At 41.0% G+C, this 16,949-nt stretch overlaps 2 protein-coding genes across 2 annotated transcripts in view; both read right to left on the minus strand.

The window, feature by feature from the left end:
- The window catches only part of LOC139471830 (kinesin-like protein KIF20B), a 54,193-nt gene extending 51,266 nt beyond the window's left edge, over nucleotides 1-2,927 (minus strand). The window contains exons 1-2 of the mRNA XM_071254331.1: nucleotides 2,858-2,927; nucleotides 294-523 (exon numbers count right to left, since the gene is read on the minus strand). Coding sequence (XP_071110432.1) covers nucleotides 294-515 — 222 coding nt within the window. The 5' untranslated portion in view covers nucleotides 516-523; nucleotides 2,858-2,927. The remainder of the gene's footprint in view (nucleotides 1-293; nucleotides 524-2,857) is intronic.
- Nucleotides 2,928-8,220: 5,293 nt separating this feature from the next.
- LOC139471720 (ependymin-related protein 1-like) lies at nucleotides 8,221-16,199 on the minus strand. The gene is made up of 6 exons (XM_071254199.1): nucleotides 15,929-16,199; nucleotides 11,408-11,533; nucleotides 10,354-10,438; nucleotides 9,716-9,889; nucleotides 8,990-9,078; nucleotides 8,221-8,466 (listed from the first exon to the last, which is right to left on the minus strand). Exons 1-6 carry the CDS (start codon nucleotides 16,067-16,069, stop codon nucleotides 8,410-8,412), a joined length of 672 nt encoding a protein of 223 aa, XP_071110300.1. The 5' UTR covers nucleotides 16,070-16,199; the 3' UTR covers nucleotides 8,221-8,409.
- Between the last annotated feature and the right edge of the window lie 750 nt (nucleotides 16,200-16,949).

Here is a 16,949-nt window from a genome sequence, read left to right on the forward strand (position 1 = left end):
CCTGGGTCTTTGGCATGACTAGAAAACGCTTTAGCCACAAGCCTACCGCTACTGCACCCAAGTTTGCTTCTATAGCAGTCTCGTTAATCCAACACTCGTTAATCCAACAATCGGCTTTATCGGACACTAATGATGGGAACCGATTAAATCAGTGCTATTTAGACCCATTAATCCGACAGTCTCGCACTCTGACTCCGACACACCTAATTTGCAAGGACTTACCAAAATCACTCATTAATCAGTCTCGGTCGTCTCTTTCAGCAAGCATGGGATATGTAACTATCGTAACTCACCTGGTCCTCGTCTTTGTCTTTTTCTTCCACTGAGAATGGACGGACTCGCAGGTACACTTTCATGTGGTCTGACACAGAGTCTGCAGGCACAGTCTGACTTTTTGAAAAAGTATCCAACAGGTTCTTTTTGGCATCTTCAAATATCACATCGGATTCTTTTGTGTCCTCAACATTTTCTGGTGGACCCATGATCTCCGAAAACAACCTCTTCTTCCCCGCCATCTTGGTGCCTTTATAACATTGTATTTGTTTTACTTGTTACTTCACATACTTTTGTGATGGACATTTGGATAATCCAGGATTTAATTAAAAGAAACAAACTGAACATGCTGAAACTATAAAAAGAAGAATCATTATGTGCCACAATTAAAGCCAGAAGAATAAAAGAATTGAACATACAAGTACAACACAGAAAATAGTGTCCTGTATATATCTTGGTTAACACTTAGCATGCTTACAATGTTTTGATTTCAACTTGACGTTATTTTGTTCAGTTTGTTCAAAGTCAAATCAAAATAAACACTGAATGAATCTATCTGCAGGTATTTACTGTTTACTTCATTCATTATCATTTTCAGTGAGACTGGTAAAGATTTCATTTCAGAGCAAGTGAGTTTTCAAAATGTCTGACTGCAACTTGTCATCATGGTCATCATTATCAATATCATCTATATTTTAAATTTGTCGCCCCCTGACTTTGATCATTAGACATGCTGAATCAGGACTAATAACGCTTAGTAGTCTGCTATCTTGAGCAAATTACCCTTGTAAATATACTGTACATTGTCCAATAATCATGTTCATACAACACTAGCAATTGTTAGCAATATCCGTCATTTGTCAGCATGAAAGTGTTCAAGTAACCAAATCATGGGATTGAGAATCTAATGTGATGAACATGATGAAACTTCTCAGATAAATCATGAAGACTGACATCACTCCGAAGACATAATATCAAACATTGAAAGTCTGCAGCTAACAACTGTAAGCATCAGCATGAGAGATTCTGTATCATCCTATAGACACTGTGAGATTACATATTGTTAACATTAAACCTAAAACTAGTATGAGAGGGGGTGAGTAAGCACGAACATGCTCACTTGTAAAGTGTAAGACTTAGATTGTCTTGAGGAAATGTACAACTTTGAAAGGTTTGTAGTGCTGTTCAACCAGCATGATTCATGTTGAATAGGAAAAGTAATTCTACACTGATAAAATTGCTTATGTTTCTTTTGCAAATAAGATTCAAGGTCTCGTAATCCCCAAACAAATTGAAATAATAAGTTTACCCTCAAAGTAACATGTACATGAAGTCATTGTCGTCTACCATTTTCAACTAAAGTGCAAAAACATTTTCAAAACTAGCCATACATCATGTACATCAAACAAATGTGCCAGTGCATATAATCCATATATCTCAATTTTAACAGTTTTCAAGAAGTTTCTGAAGCTTAGCTGATGTGGCAAAACGTCCAAGGATGGAAATTAACACTAGCCTGCACCAGTGCTGTTAATGTTTAAGGTGTCCTAAGGGCTCGCACTAGAAACTGGCACTAGTCCTATAGTCATGCCAAACTGCCCAATAATTAAGGTATCATAAGGACTAGAAGAAATTTGCCCTATTTAAGGATTTTGCTACGTTATTATAAGGACTAGTGGATGTTATTATAAGGACTAGTGGATAAAAACTGTTTGTTTCTAGTTGAATCTCAAACATTTTGGAATATTGCTATGGTATCACGATAGCTGTTGTTCTTGGTTAATGTGCATACCTGACGCCTCTGATGACATGGAGGAGAAGCTGTTTCAACTTAGAAAGGGTTGTATCAACATGAGCAATGCTTTCAAACATCCTGTAATCCAAACAAACTTGTTGTTTAAGGCTGTGTCCTTTATCATCAGTTGTTACTAATACTTTGTTGTTGTAAATCTTTGTGTATGTGTAATCTTAGCTAAATACTTGATATAACCATGTCCTAGGAAGATCGCTTGACTGATAAATGTACAAGGCCTAACTAGCTCCTGCACCAAAACGTTGCATTGAAAGAAAATAGAAATGAAATCCACAAGTCATCCCTGTCTTCATTAAAGAATGATTAAATAAATAGGGTGACACTGCGTGGGTGGTTTCATAATTTTATAATTCATGAAACCTTTGTATAATATTTTCTTTCATAATGTCTATAAATAAATACATTCAGACATTTGCTGTGCACACTGAATTAGGATGAGTGCTGTCAGCAGCAGCATCGTCACTATTTTCACTTGAGGAATTACAACAAAGGGCAAACTCGTCCTTTTCCTGCACACAGATATAACTCGCAATACAAAATTTAAAAAATCATTATAGTCGGGGTTGTTGTTAGCATTATCGTTCCACATTCAAAATGTAAATTCGAGGAAAACAATCAAATCGCCGTCCATCGAATCATACACGTCACATGAATATACATCCACAAAGACTATCTCGATCGAATGGTAACAAATTAACTCAGAAAGAGCCTACTCATGTCCATTATATTGGTGGTTTTGTTTTTTGGATCAAAACGACTCAGTACACTTACCTTTTTTCAGAAATCCGACAGTCAAACTTGAGAAAACATCTTGCTCGGATCAGACACCAACTTCGCGCTTAGGCTTTTGAAATGGACCAATCACAGGATCAAAATATTGCAAGGGAGGTAACTCTCAAAAAGCGCTCTTGAAGATAGCCGCTAAGTGCAACACAGATATTATATTATCTTCTCGATCACGCATGCAACGTCAACTTCAATGAAACAACTTAGGTTTGATGGGGAATTCAAGTATCGCTATAGAGAATGGACGAAACATCGCAATGTACCGATACGTCCTTTAATCATAACATGGAGACAAAATTTAATAATCAGCATATATTGTGTTTCAATTATCAATGTATATGCCTTTGCCCTTTAGCTACCAGCAGTGATGTATATAACTATACCATGATTGAGTGGGTACTTTTGGTAAATATTGATATCAGTATTAATATTTTGTGATTTGTTTTAGAACCGAGACAAAAACACTGAATTAATACATGATATCTCAGTTGAAAACCCAAATATTACGATAGGATCCGGGGTGGAGTTCAACTTGTTTCTTGAAGTTTGTTTCAGTGACAACAGGAAATATGTGACGATTGCAAGAAAGGTGTGAGGGCGGGGCTATTTGTTTCTTTTCTTACTTCGCTCCTTATTTGCTTCCGAAAATGGGAATCGCCAAATCATTCCTCCATTTGATGGAAAAGATTATAAAACATCAGGCCCTTTGTCGTCATTTTATTACCATTTCGTCTTTTACAAACGAAGGAATACAACCTTTTGCACAATCATCGCCCACTTACACAGCTTTAGTTTTTGTGGTAATTGGCAGATCTAGCAAGCTCCAGTCACTTAATTCTACGGTGTCTGCTCACATTATTTATTACATACATGGAGATCGATCAAGCTGTTATTTATTAAAACTAACACACCGAGAAAGTCACAACGGTCATTTATACTTAGTGTGTCTGCCAATTTATTATTTTTTACATACACGGAGATCAATCTTGCTGTTAATTACTGAAATAAACACACCGAGACAGTCACACTGTCTCAATTTTGGACAAGGCAGCAAACGGGAGCTAATCCGTTTTACATGCATAGATCTTCTTTCATAGGAGAAGCCCGATGCTCGACGTTGGATGTTGATTAATATAATGCCGACCGTGACTTTGGCACATCAGTTCCCCAGGGTATATGTACGGAAGTATATTTGTGGTTCACGTACATTTGTAACTAAGCTAAGCGCCGCTTACTATATAGTTCTGTATTAAATAGACATTTTGTAAATTTAATATATATTGTATCCTGTATTAATTTTCTGACACACTGAAATACAGTATCAGAAACCCACTGTCTGACATTTTTTGGTAAATGTTCCATGGCAATAGTAATGGATCGGGATCGGGACAGCAACGTGTTTCCTTACATCATGGGGAGGAACGGATGGAACATTCGTTTAAGGCGCCGCATTTCGCTGTGCAGTTGCGTCCCTTGGGTACGCCAGAAACCCATGGTCGTGGGTTCGAGTCCTGGTTCACCCCGATTATGTTTCTAGGTCCGTCGGCACCAGTATCCGTGCTCGTGGTAAACGTCTAAGACCTGCATCACTTCGGGCTTTCCTCCCACATTAGGCTGACACGTCGTGACATAACTTGGAAAGTGTTGAAAGGGGCGTTAAACAGAATTCAGTCAGTCAGTCAGTCATTATACATCATACCTACTTGCAGAGATTCCAGGTTAAAATTGGTTAAAAACCCATTTTTGTAAGTACGAGGCAACTTACTGAATCAAGTGGTCAGTCTTGGTGACTATGATGTGTTTGCTTCAATGCTAATTTTCTGATAGCATGCACAACAAACAGGATGCACAGACATTAAAGCATGTAGAAAGGGGGGATAACTGCGCTAAAAATATTCCAACTCAGTCTGGAGAAGGATCTCTCAGATAAGCTAGCAAAGTTTAATTCATGTAGCTTTCGCAGTTCTGAGGTGAGGTGAGGTGAGGTGAGGTGAGGTGAGGTGAAATTTGGTTTAACGTCGCGTCCAAGATTATTGCACTTATATAGCGACGTGCATGTACGTGTGTGTGTTTGTGTGGCTGCTTGTACTAGTCCGGACTGATGCCGATTTATAGTGCTAGCCCACTGAGATACCGTGCCGCAGTTTAACATGAATACCCCACTCAGACACAGTATACTGACTCCGAGCCGACCAGTCCTTGTTTTAGACCCTTAATGCCGAGCGCCAGACAGGGTAACAACAAGTACCATCTTTTAACGTCTTTTGGTATGACGCGGCCGGGGATCGAACCCCGAACCTTCCGCTCTACGGGTGGACGCTCTACCACTAGACCACGGAGGCGGTCGCAGTTCTGAGAAAACTTGCCTTCAAAGGAGACATGATCCACCGAGTGAAATAACATGGATCAAGGACCTTAACATTGTAAAATATGGATTTACAACGCCACTTTGGAACTCATTTGCCATGGTGACCAGTAAGATTAGTGTGTTAAATTTCATTTCTCAACTTATTTATTTTTGAGACAATTTGCACCCTTTCAGAAGAGGACGGACGGGACATCGAGGGGGATAATAAGGGACTGTCACTTTCCACGTGCTTGTGTTTCGAACAAGTACTTTCCTGTGTTAAACAGTTTTAGGAACACAGTTCAAAATCGTAGGGTCGGTGGGGTAGCCTAGCGGTTAAAGCATTCAAGCGCCAAGTCGAAAGCCTTTGTTCGATTTCCATAAGGAAACAATGTGTCAAGCCCATTTCTGGTGTTCCCCGCCATTTTACTGGAATATCTCTAAAAGCAACCTTAAACCCTACAAACTTTTACTCTTATACTTTTTCATTCACAATTAAACTAATACATGCTGGTTTTAGCGCTAATATTGCTTTGTCGAACTAGGCCTGGAACTGTAAATTCCCTCCTCAAAATGATCTTGAAGGCCCTAAAACTTGAATTCGATATAGGATCCTGCACGACTGTCCCATAATAAGATCACTACTGGGATCCTGTCTGCCTCAATGCGAACCAAATGTGGTACACCGCATCAGAAAGCCAGCCCTCTTTTTAAGTCATTGGGCAGTGGTGTCATGGTGGTGTAGTTGAGTTAACCTGCCTAATGTCAAACATCCGGGTTCATTTCCCCGCACAAGTGAATGATCACAATTATGATAGCTTGGCATTGTCTATAAATACAGCCTTCTCACAAAGATATCTCAAAATGGAAATTAACTTTTCATAAACGTTTGTAACCTACGTGTCAATAGATGAGGTTTTATGTCTCTCCTTATTGAATTGAAAGCAGACATATCACGGATACTCGTGATCAACTTGTACCATTTCAGGAGAAGCCGAATGGAGACTCGAACCCCCTTGAAGCATTCGCCAACACTCGTATCTTTCCGTAACCTACATTCGGCTCCATTCGTCACCACTCACCCCTTTCCGTAACCGGCTTGTCCCGGAATAACACGAGTTGGTCACGAATGATTCGGTTCGTCCAGGATTGGGAAGAATTGCATTCGTCACCACTCGCCCCTTTCCGTAACCTACATTCGGCTTGTCCCGAAATAACACGAGTTGGTCACGAATGGGAAGAGTTGGTCACGAAGATTTCGGCTAACCTCGCCCCTTTCACGCAACAGAACAATTTGAGTAGTCCCATCTTTTAACCCGATACGATCCCACTGCGTGAAGGTGACAGTTTCCGATCAAAGGTTTGTATATTAATAACTCTGAGCAGAAACCTTGTTGGTTAGTTAGTTTTTGTTTGTTCTGCAATATTCCAGCTATATGACGGCGGTCTGTAAATAATCGAATGTGGACCAGACAATCCAGTGATTGACATCATGAACATCGATCCACGCAAGTGGGATACAATGACATGCATCAACCAAGCCTGACCAGCCGCCTCTAACGACAAGCAGCAAGCATTGGTTCCTGAAGACCTATTCAACCCCGGATCTTCACGGGTCATTCAAACAAGTCACCAGGCCTGACCACCCGAGCCATTTGGTCGCCTTCTTACGACCATCATATAGGTTGATGGGGACCAATCTTAACCGGGAATCCTCAGGTGATGAGACGATGTAAGTTCTCGATGATCCTCATGCGTCGGCTTATAACAAGCATGGAATCATGGGGACCTGTTTTGAACCGGAATCCGACAAGGAAAGGCATGGTGCGACCTCATTTCAAAATCGACCGCCTCCGTCTGATTTCGTGGTAGATTGGGTTTATTAATGCTTTATGCGAAAACAGAAATTACATATCAAGGACTGCCTCTGTGGTTTAGTGGTAGTGCGTCCACCTGGAGTGCAGAAGGTCCAGGGTTCGATCCCCGACCACGTCATACCAAAAAGACGTTAAAAGATGGTACTTCTTGTTACCCTGTCTGGCGCTCGGCATTAAGGGGCTAAAACAAGGACTGGTCGGCTCGGAGTCAGTTTTCTGTGTCTGAGTGGGGTAGTCATGTTATACTGCAGCATGGTATCTCAGTGAGCTAGCACTATAAATCGGCATCAGTCCGGACTAGTACAAGCAGACACACGCACACGCACGCACGCACACGCACGTGCATACACGTCGCTATATACGTGCAATAATCTTGGACGCGACCTTAAACCAAATTTCACCTCACCCCATTTCATAATCGAGATGAACAAGGGATTCGAAACCATTGTGTCCGAAACTAAAACACATAACGTCTGTTGTTTTGTTTTATATAAAAAATAATCACAAAACATATTCTTCAAAAATACATTTATTATTTCTAGAATATTTGAGTTGATTATTTTACAGTATCAAATTATACACAACTGAACCCATCAAAATACCATTTTTTTAAAAATAAATCTGTAGATGTTACTCAGTGAAGTTAAGGTGAGAACCCACAATCCTTTTATAAAATGTTCTCCCGAAAGAAAACAACTGGACCCCGAAATAAAGTGTTGCAAGCAGAGGCTGTATACGTAAGAGAATGGAACAACTGTACCCCCGATGATGGATGATGAGGGGTTACATACTGCACAGACAGAGGAGGCGATTCATGTCCCTGGTTAGAGGTTTCCAGACATATTGATAACCTAACACTAAATATTGACATACATATCTGAAAATAAAACCAAATGGCTAATATTCTTCAGCCCATATATATATATATAATATGTATATAGGCAAATATTGATACATGCTTTTAGTACTTTACACAGCCACTTTAAGTCATTAGTATTTTTTAACGTTTCTGAATTAGAGTGGAGCAATTGGATTAAGGTCGATTTGAACACAATTCCCGTCATATCATTGCCAGTTAAATGTTGAGGTTAGTCATTGTGGAGGAAAAAATGTTTTATTTGAAAATTATCAATATTACTGCATGTCAGATTAATTGAGAAGCAAGCCATCGGAGCTAATGCACATTGCTCGTGTAAAAAGACAGCTGAAGTGACAAAACTGTTTTTTAACTAGTACATGTGGCCAGTATAAAAGTAGGGAGGAAAAAATGTGCATTGCTGAAGTATGCTTCCGGCTGCCTCAAGATGTGGTTTCTATTGCTGCAGGATGCCGTACTCTGCTTGCAGCTCATCAAGCATCTCCACAGTCCCCTGCAATAAAAGACATTCTTATTCATGCCATGACAGATTAACTATAGTAATAGGACAGAATCGGGCGGTCCCTAACTTATTGTGAGTAGTATATAAATGAAACAAGTTCTAGACGTTGTAATTTGCGACTGAAATATTGTTTCTGATCGAAGTGGAATGTTGACAGCTAGATTGATACATGCACAATACAATTTGAGTTTTCAAGCAACGAAAGTTTGGGATGACTTGAATCAAACTTGATGAAACTGCCAAAGCCCAACCTAAATCTTTGTAAAAATATCTGGCAATAATCAGTGAAATTATTTTTTCTAAATATTTGGTAATTTTCTGAGACACTGACCGGGATGCACTCTTTCCAAAACTTAAAGCCAGTTGTCAACACTTTAAAACAACATATAATCCTTAAATCATACCCTATGCACCCCCATATCTCATCCCATCACGATAAATAAAGCGGTTGCCCGAGACTGAATCGAGCAGTAGCTTGAAGCGTTCGTAAAATATCACAGTCTTTGGTACCCACCTCTTCACAATACTCCGGGGGCGAGAAGACGGCCGGGTCCTGGATACCTGCTGTGAGTTGAAGGAAGTTCACGGATCCGAAGAAAGAGACTGCACAGAAAAGATGAATGCTTACACGTTGTACACTTTAAACCCCCCTGATTTGTGCATGTCAAGAATTTGTCCTGGCCACCCCAAAATGCCATATAGTCCCTATCTCCACCCTACACCTCAACCCCACTACACATCTCATACCCACAGCAGAAGTCATCCTATACATACTCTAGTCCCACCTTTAGCCGCTAAGAGCTGGAATATTGCTGGTGCGGCTTAAAGCAACATTTACTCACTAATCCAACCACACCCACCCTAATTCTTCAACCACCCTGCACAACCTTACGGGCAAACCCAGTTCCATCCAGCAACCACGCAATATCACGATGAACCCACCTTTAACCCTGCGTAATTCCATTACTTCGCTCCACCTATAACCGACTCCACCAACCCAAATTGTTTGGCAGGGCAAGGCGCTGTACAGAGTTGCATCCCAGACATCCATGATGTTGGTTCCGCCTACCAGATTCGCCACTATTATGTTTCTAAGGCTGTGAACAATGTTCCCCTATTCGTGGCGCATAGGTTACAACAAAGTGGTCAACGTCCCTTCAAGCTGACATCCCCGGAAAACTGAAATACAGCAGCGTTGAACAAAACTCACTGTTCGTGGTTGGCCTACAAGTCGACTCACCTCTCTTCACTGACCCCCACACGTTCTCAACCACGGGGACACACTCGTCACTGGTGGCCAACACGACGGCAGACACATCCGCACCACGCCCCTCCCTCTTCACCTTGTACGCCTTCACATTTAGCATGTTCTCACCGACCCCGAAATAGCTGGAGCCTTCATAGGCTGCCGTGTCTGTAACAAGAGTGAGTGAGTGAGTGAGTATGGTTTTACGCCACTTTTAGCAACATTGCAGCAATATCGCGACGGGGGACACCAGAAATGGGCTTCACACATTGCACCCATGCGGGAATCGAAACCGGGTCTTCGGTGTGACGAGCGAATGCTATAACCACTAGGCTACCCGACCGCCCCGTCTGTAACAAGAAGAAATGTGGCAAATAACTCCCCATGAATCAATAAATAGGGCCTCCAGAGTGTTAAGCAATTGCTTAGCGTTTGAAAAAAAATGTTCTCGAAAATCCTGAAAAATGTTCCCTGAATAGTCTAAAACAATGCATTGTGGGTTAAAAACCAGGTCATATATACCACACAGGGTAACCAAGTACACCCACACGCTTGAAGTGGAACCATTCTATACACAAATCTTACAAGGAAAAGACTTTTGATAGTTCGTGTTTCTGTGACCTCACACTTACCTGGAATACAGGCTTCCCGGAACTCTTTCCTGAGTGGGAAGGATGTGCAGGTTTCCTCTTCAGGGAGGATGAGGTGTCCTCGGCCCTAGAAAAACAAATATAAGGTTACTTGTAATGTGTGAGTGAGTCAGTGTTTACCGATGCACTGAACATTATTTCAGTTACACGACGGCGTGCCAGCTTTGTGTTAGAGGAAAGCCGAAGAGATGCCAGTTGTAGCATTTACCACTTTAATGAAACACACGGACACAGGTAAAGGTGCTAGCAAACCAAGCATCAGAGTCAAGTCCTTAGATCCTTGCACAATGAAGGACGCGAGTCTTCACACTGTGGTGACTGGGTGACAATGTTCCAAGGCTGAGCCCACATGCACAAAGCAATCTTAGCGCTAAGACTATCGTAAGCCTATATTAAAGTATGGGTGTTAGGATCATCTTGGCGCTAAGATCGCTTTGTGCAAGTGGGCACTGTTAGAATGGGGCTTCAGCAACCCACGCTTGTCATACGAGGCACTTACTGGGCCGGGTGGTGAGGCTCGCTGACTTGGTTTGACGCATGTCATCGTATCCCAAATTCGTACATTGATGCTCATGATGCCAATCACAGGATTGTATGACTTAGACTCGAATATTAACAGACCACCGTCGTACAGCTGGAACATTGCCATGTGCGGCGTTAAACAACAAACAAAACATCAACACCACGGACGGAAATTTCCCGCTATATATCGGTGGTCTGGGACATAACCGAGTCTGCTGTAACAAACCAGTGGTGGATAGTATGATCAATGAGCGACACCGTTGGGGCACGATAACATAATACAATATTAATTCCCCTCATCATTTATTTTTCCAAGGAAAGATCGGTATGAGTTCAAGTTTCGTTTCCATAATATTGGTCCACTATAAAACGAATGGTGTTTTTGAAATGAACAGAAAAACACCCCATGACACTCATCGGGTGATCTTCACATAACCATGGCATGCATCTCTTGTCACTAGACAGTTTGTTAAGTTGGTATGGTTGGGTGTGAATTAAACAGTTATTCCCTTACTTCAATGGAGTTATCTTCTTTGAAGTCGTAGATGGTCTTGAAAGGTCTGACCTTGTCCCGTCTGGTAAAGTTCCCAGATACAGCCACTTTCTTGTTTGTGGCGTCATACGATACTCGGTAAAGGCCCTGTAAAGGTGGAACCTGGATATTAGCAATCTCAAAGACATCCGATCTCAGTGCTCGCTACTACTACAAAAAGAGCTAATGACATCACACAAGGTCATTAAAATCGGATCTTAGGACATCCCATTGGATTCGTCAAAACGACATTTTGCGAACTTTGACCGTCTAATGAAATGACTAAGAAAGGAACCAGTCGAACAACAGTCGACCTGTAATGGGGACTCCTCAGCGAGCGTGTCTGTTATTTGAAATCACGCACATGTTCGATTACTCAGTGTATTTTATCAGATAATGATAAATACCATGGATCCATTTTGCTGCCATAATTTCATTTCAAAACTCACGCCACAACACCCATCTCTCTTATTTCCAACTTTGCACAGAATTACTCGTTCATGATTGTAATTTCATCGGATGGCTATTTAAGTGTCGTGTCAGTCGAATGTGGACACCCTTGTGGGTTTAAAGCAGTGTCGATATCAACGGCTACACGACTAAAGGGGTATTCATCCGCTACGACTAGTAGTAGGCAATGACAAGATCCTGCGGTAATGTTGTGAATCAAAAGCTTTTGATCAGTGAGTTGTATGCTACTCGAAGCCGTGTGAATGCCGAGTTGCATACAACTTCAGTTCGTACATCTAATTGCATACAACTAGTTGTTCCGAGTGAATGCCCCTCAACAGAACAGAACTTAATTACGCTCATACCACTGTGAGCGGTGAATATAATAACAGAGCATATATTTCTTGATACACGTAGCGGCAGTCCCTAAGAAAACCCATTGACGCGAACCTTAAAGTACGCAATGACAGATATGCATGGTTCATCCATGTCGACACGGCCTTTCTGTCTTGTATTCCCAACTGAGCAGGTGCATGTTTAACGATTTTCCAAACCGTAATTACAATCAACTCGTTTTCGGCAATACTGAGATTACCATTTTTCCATATCTGTTTGTCCACCGATTATTTGTTATATGACTAAATTTACCAACCATACGCGCCTACAGTATAGGCTATGGCAACAACGCAAAAATAATCACAACCGAAACTTGAGCTTTATCTTCTACCGTGTTTACTCGGATCAATCAGCCTGTTATTTTCCTAACCGTAATTGCCGAAATAATAACTTCGTGTAAAATATTACAAAAACTACAGGTATGAATGTTTCCGGAAGTAACTCTCTGTGCAGTTTACCGTATATGCTCTATAAATGTATTTTCATTTAACAAATTAATGTTAACGAAAGTCATACATCCTTTACCGTAGTTACGCAAAAATATATTAATTACGCAATTGGTCTGAAAACTCATGTTATTTATCATCACCGGAGTTACTCGTAGTTAATGTTGCATCCTTTAAATAATGATTCTGGGCATTTACCGTACATACTCCATACATTTATTGCTTTTATTCCAAGACTTAGATTAAAACTGTATTAGGATATTATTATCATTGTATGTAATTATTGTACATAGATTAATATATTTTGAATGATATGTATTGAAACTTGCTCTCCTCTTTTGTTTCAATGCTTGCTTCCAGTCGCTAATTTCGACCTGACATGCAGTACTTTGATCACTAAAAGCAAGGCTGGATTTAGAGGTACATGGAGGTCATAAATTTGAAATTGCAACAAAATCATTTGAGTACCAGCACTTATTACAAGAAATGCGGTATGTGCCCATATTGCTCATGCATGAGTGAATACTGTATATATTTATGACCTCCATGTACCTCTTAATACAGCCTTGCTCGAAGGGTTTTGTTGCAATTTCATATCACTTATGTTCATGGTCGCGCTCTGCCTCTCTCTCTTGAAATATATAGTACATAAGGAGCATACTGTGTTAAATTCAAGTGTAGTAAAGCGCTTTGGGTTGGGCGGGACTAACATGTATGTATGTATTAGAGGGCTCATTTTTAAGAATTTTCTTGACTTTGTTGTGCTGTTTCGGTTACACATATTAAACATACTTGGACTGTTGTAATATTAGGGTGAGACATATTTGCGTGTTTCTTGAGACGTGAAAACAAAGTGGAGTCCATACCCTACGTTGTTTATTGTCACAGAGATTACAGATTCAATCAAAATGTGGTATATTTTCCATCTCGATAGCAAAGTGGTGTTAACCACATCTGAATGTCAACAAACGACGCAATTGATTGAACAGGAAAGTTTCAACGAACCTATACAGGTTGCGTCGGCATCATATACTGAAAGAAAATGCCAGGTACCATGAATGTTTATGAATATCTTTATGAAATCGTGTGTCCAGTCTTCCCTTTAAAAAGACCGCCTCCGTGGTCCAGTGGTAGAGCGTCCGCCCGGAGAGCAGAAGGTCCGGGGTTCGATCCCCGACTGCGTCATACCAAAAGACGTTAAAAGATGGTACTTGTTGTTACCCTGTCTAGCGCTCGGAATTAAGGGGATAAACAAGGACTGGTCGGCTCGGTGTCAGTATACTGTGTCTGAGTGGGGTATTCGTGTTAAACTGCGGCATGGTATCTCAGTGAGCTAGCGCTATAAATCGGCATCAGTCCGGACTAGTACAAGCAGCCACACACACACACGTGCATGCACGTCGCTATATAAGTGCAATAATCTTGGACGCGACGTTAAACCCCATTTCACCTCACCTTCCCTTTAAAAATATCCCCAAAAATAGTCACGATCCCAAACCTGTTGTGACCAGTATAGTTCATTACAAAGAACACCCGGGACTGCAATGAATAAACGCCCGTTATTAATCTCTGGCTACAGCTCAAGCAAACAACTTGACTGACCAATCTGAAGTCCCGAAGTGACACAAAGACTGCCATTTTTCCGACAATCTCAAAACCTTTTGACATTATCAATGCGATGAATGGTTGTCAAACGAACCTTATGGAACATGTTGCTTTAATGTAGACGAAACGGTGACATCGTTCAGCACCAAAAAAGCAACATAATCTCCGCCCATTCTATTATCAGCCAATCGGGAAACAGTCGTCCTCTAGTGGGCGTGGCCTATGTATTTTAGTTTTATGGAAACATAAACGCAACTGCCGGTGTTTGGTTAGCCAATCAAATGTCATGGAGTCACTTGCAATATATTTATTTTAGAATATACTGTCTACAGTGCAGTTGCCCATAATATATCGAGAATAATATTTGATCAATTTAGGAAAGTTAGGAAAGTATGTCGGATATGGCCACTCGTGCTAGGAAACCATCAATATTTCCGGAATGTAACATGTCATGCCTTCAGAAATATACAGAATAAAAAAAAATGTATTAGTGGGTGACTAATTCTCACGTGATCGTTGGGGGCCTGGTTAACTCCGCTCATGTGACAGTTATCTCACGAAACGAATTGCAAGCACGGCAGTCTTACGAACAGGGCATTATTCATGAACTTCACTCAATCAGCAACATTCAGCGTCTGTGGCAAGGAAGAAATCAATAAGGGCGTGGTTCTTCTAGGAAGCTATCTGTCTGCTATCCATCTCTATCAGAGATAGGAATACTGGGTTGTCATTACATCTATTGCATGCCGGACAAGTGGTATATCAATGTAGCCCGTCGAGTACAATTTGACACAAAGATAGCCAGCCAACCTCAGAGAATCGTAAAATAATCGAATACAAATAACCAGGCGAAAGATAGGACTCGTAAGAGAACAAAGACAAGGCCAGATAATAAAATCAAATCTAAATGAATGCCGACATCGTATAGATTAAAATAAAAACAATAAGTTAAAACGGGGAATTTTGTTCGTTTCAGGAAGTATCTGATCGGCGTGACGTCACACGGCAAAGAGATATGAGAACATGTCTCAGTTGTGTTTTACTTCCTCTCTCCCACAACACACTGTGCTACGCCAAATATACAACTCAAAACAAGTTGAGGACCGGTGCAAAATCAGCATAGGAAATATCGACTCTATCAGAACGTTACAGCTGAATGAATTGTAGCTTTGTATCAGCGACCTGTTAATGTCGGATGGTAAAAGCGGTGCTGATCTCCAAGATTTTGCAGCGAGTTTCAATGTTCAAAATAGCTTGTTCACTGAACAGACACTATGTATATACAATTACTGTCTCAGTACTGACAAATAAAGCAATCATGTAAGTTGTCCATTTTCTTATTCTCTTTCAATTTTAAAAAGCCTATTACGAAACCACTTTCCACCTTCCCCGTCACGTTTTGCGATCACGAGCAAAACAAACACACATATCCAGATTCAAGGCCCATGAACCAAGAAGCGAAACCCTAAACGAGAATTGTCATGATAGAAACGTCGACCCATCTAAACTGTAACTGACAACACTGTAGGTACATGCTATAGATCAGACATGATCTAGACACATCATATGAGTACAAAAACGAGCATGATAATCATTGGCAACTCACGTTTTTCTCCCCGGGGCGTCCGAATCTTCCCACGTACCCACCGGCCGCGTATTGAAAACCCTCCCATTGTTTGGGTGTACAACAAATGCTTCCAAGGGCTACAGTGGTGAAACTAGCCGCTAAAATCGCTTGTAGAATCATGGCAAATAGACAAATTCTCCAACGCCGAAATTGTCGAGGACTACAGCTGAGAAGTGGGGACAAAAGAGGATGTTGTTTCTGATCTGCGCAGCCTGACTGTTATGAAACTGGTTGTAAACACGTGACAGGCGCTAATGATCCTCCGCTGGACGTGTTCGTTTCTGTTCGATCGTCTTTTCTTTGTTCAAGGCGTACTTGACCCCGGTTGTGATAACCTATGAGGGTAACGCTATTTTTCAGGGCATTATTATTTGCAGAAGCCCGAGGTCTTCCATTAACTGCCCGATGAAGGAGGCCAGTTGTAAAGACCGAGGGGTTCTGCAAATGATAATGCCCTGAAAAAATAGCGTTACCGTTATTATAGCTAAAATGGATGGAATTTGTTATCAAATAGAAAGAAATAGAGGTAATCACGCGAGTGTGTCTGGGGATGGTAAATGTCCTGTTTTAGGAATAAACATTGTATTTAGCGAGCCTTGGCGAGCTAAATACATAGTGTTTATTCAAAATACAGGATATTTACCATCCCCAAACACACAACCTAACCTCTTTATCATATAATGTCATTCTTTAATTCTGTGCTTGAAAATCGCTTTCCCTCTCTCACAAACATTGCCTGAACACTATTAGACTGTTCTTTTGATAGCAATCATCTCTGTAGTTTATCCAGATTCCCGGTGGTTAATTCTGTCTAGATTGCCCACTCTCCTATCCAGAGTTCCTTGCGGCCGGCAGCCAGCCAGCATATAGTACCTCTGCCACAGGCCAGCGCCATGTGACGATTCGTCACATCTTTCACAGTCCATTCAAGATATAGCAAATGCTTTTCATCCGTTTCATGTTTGACAAGTCTGCACATTTTCATAAACAAATGTTAAAC

Source organism: Haliotis cracherodii, unplaced genomic scaffold (genome assembly GCF_022045235.1).
Source record: "Haliotis cracherodii isolate W230 unplaced genomic scaffold, xgHalCrac1.p SCAF_23, whole genome shotgun sequence".
Lineage (NCBI taxonomy): Eukaryota > Metazoa > Mollusca > Gastropoda > Lepetellida > Haliotidae > Haliotis > Haliotis cracherodii.

Excerpts from the sequence above, each read along its gene's own strand:
- LOC139471720 (XM_071254199.1), bottom strand. The coding sequence starts at position 16,069 with ATGATTCTACAAGCGATTTTAGCGGCTAGTTTCACCACTGTAGCCCTT. Across the intron at positions 9,079-9,715 it reads GTGGGGGTCAGTGAAGAGAG|TCTCTTTCTTCGGATCCGTG; the intron begins GTGAGTCGACTT and ends TTTTCTGTGCAG. Across the intron at positions 8,467-8,989 it reads CCCCGGAGTATTGTGAAGAG|GGGACTGTGGAGATGCTTGA; the intron begins GTGGGTACCAAA and ends CTTTTATTGCAG.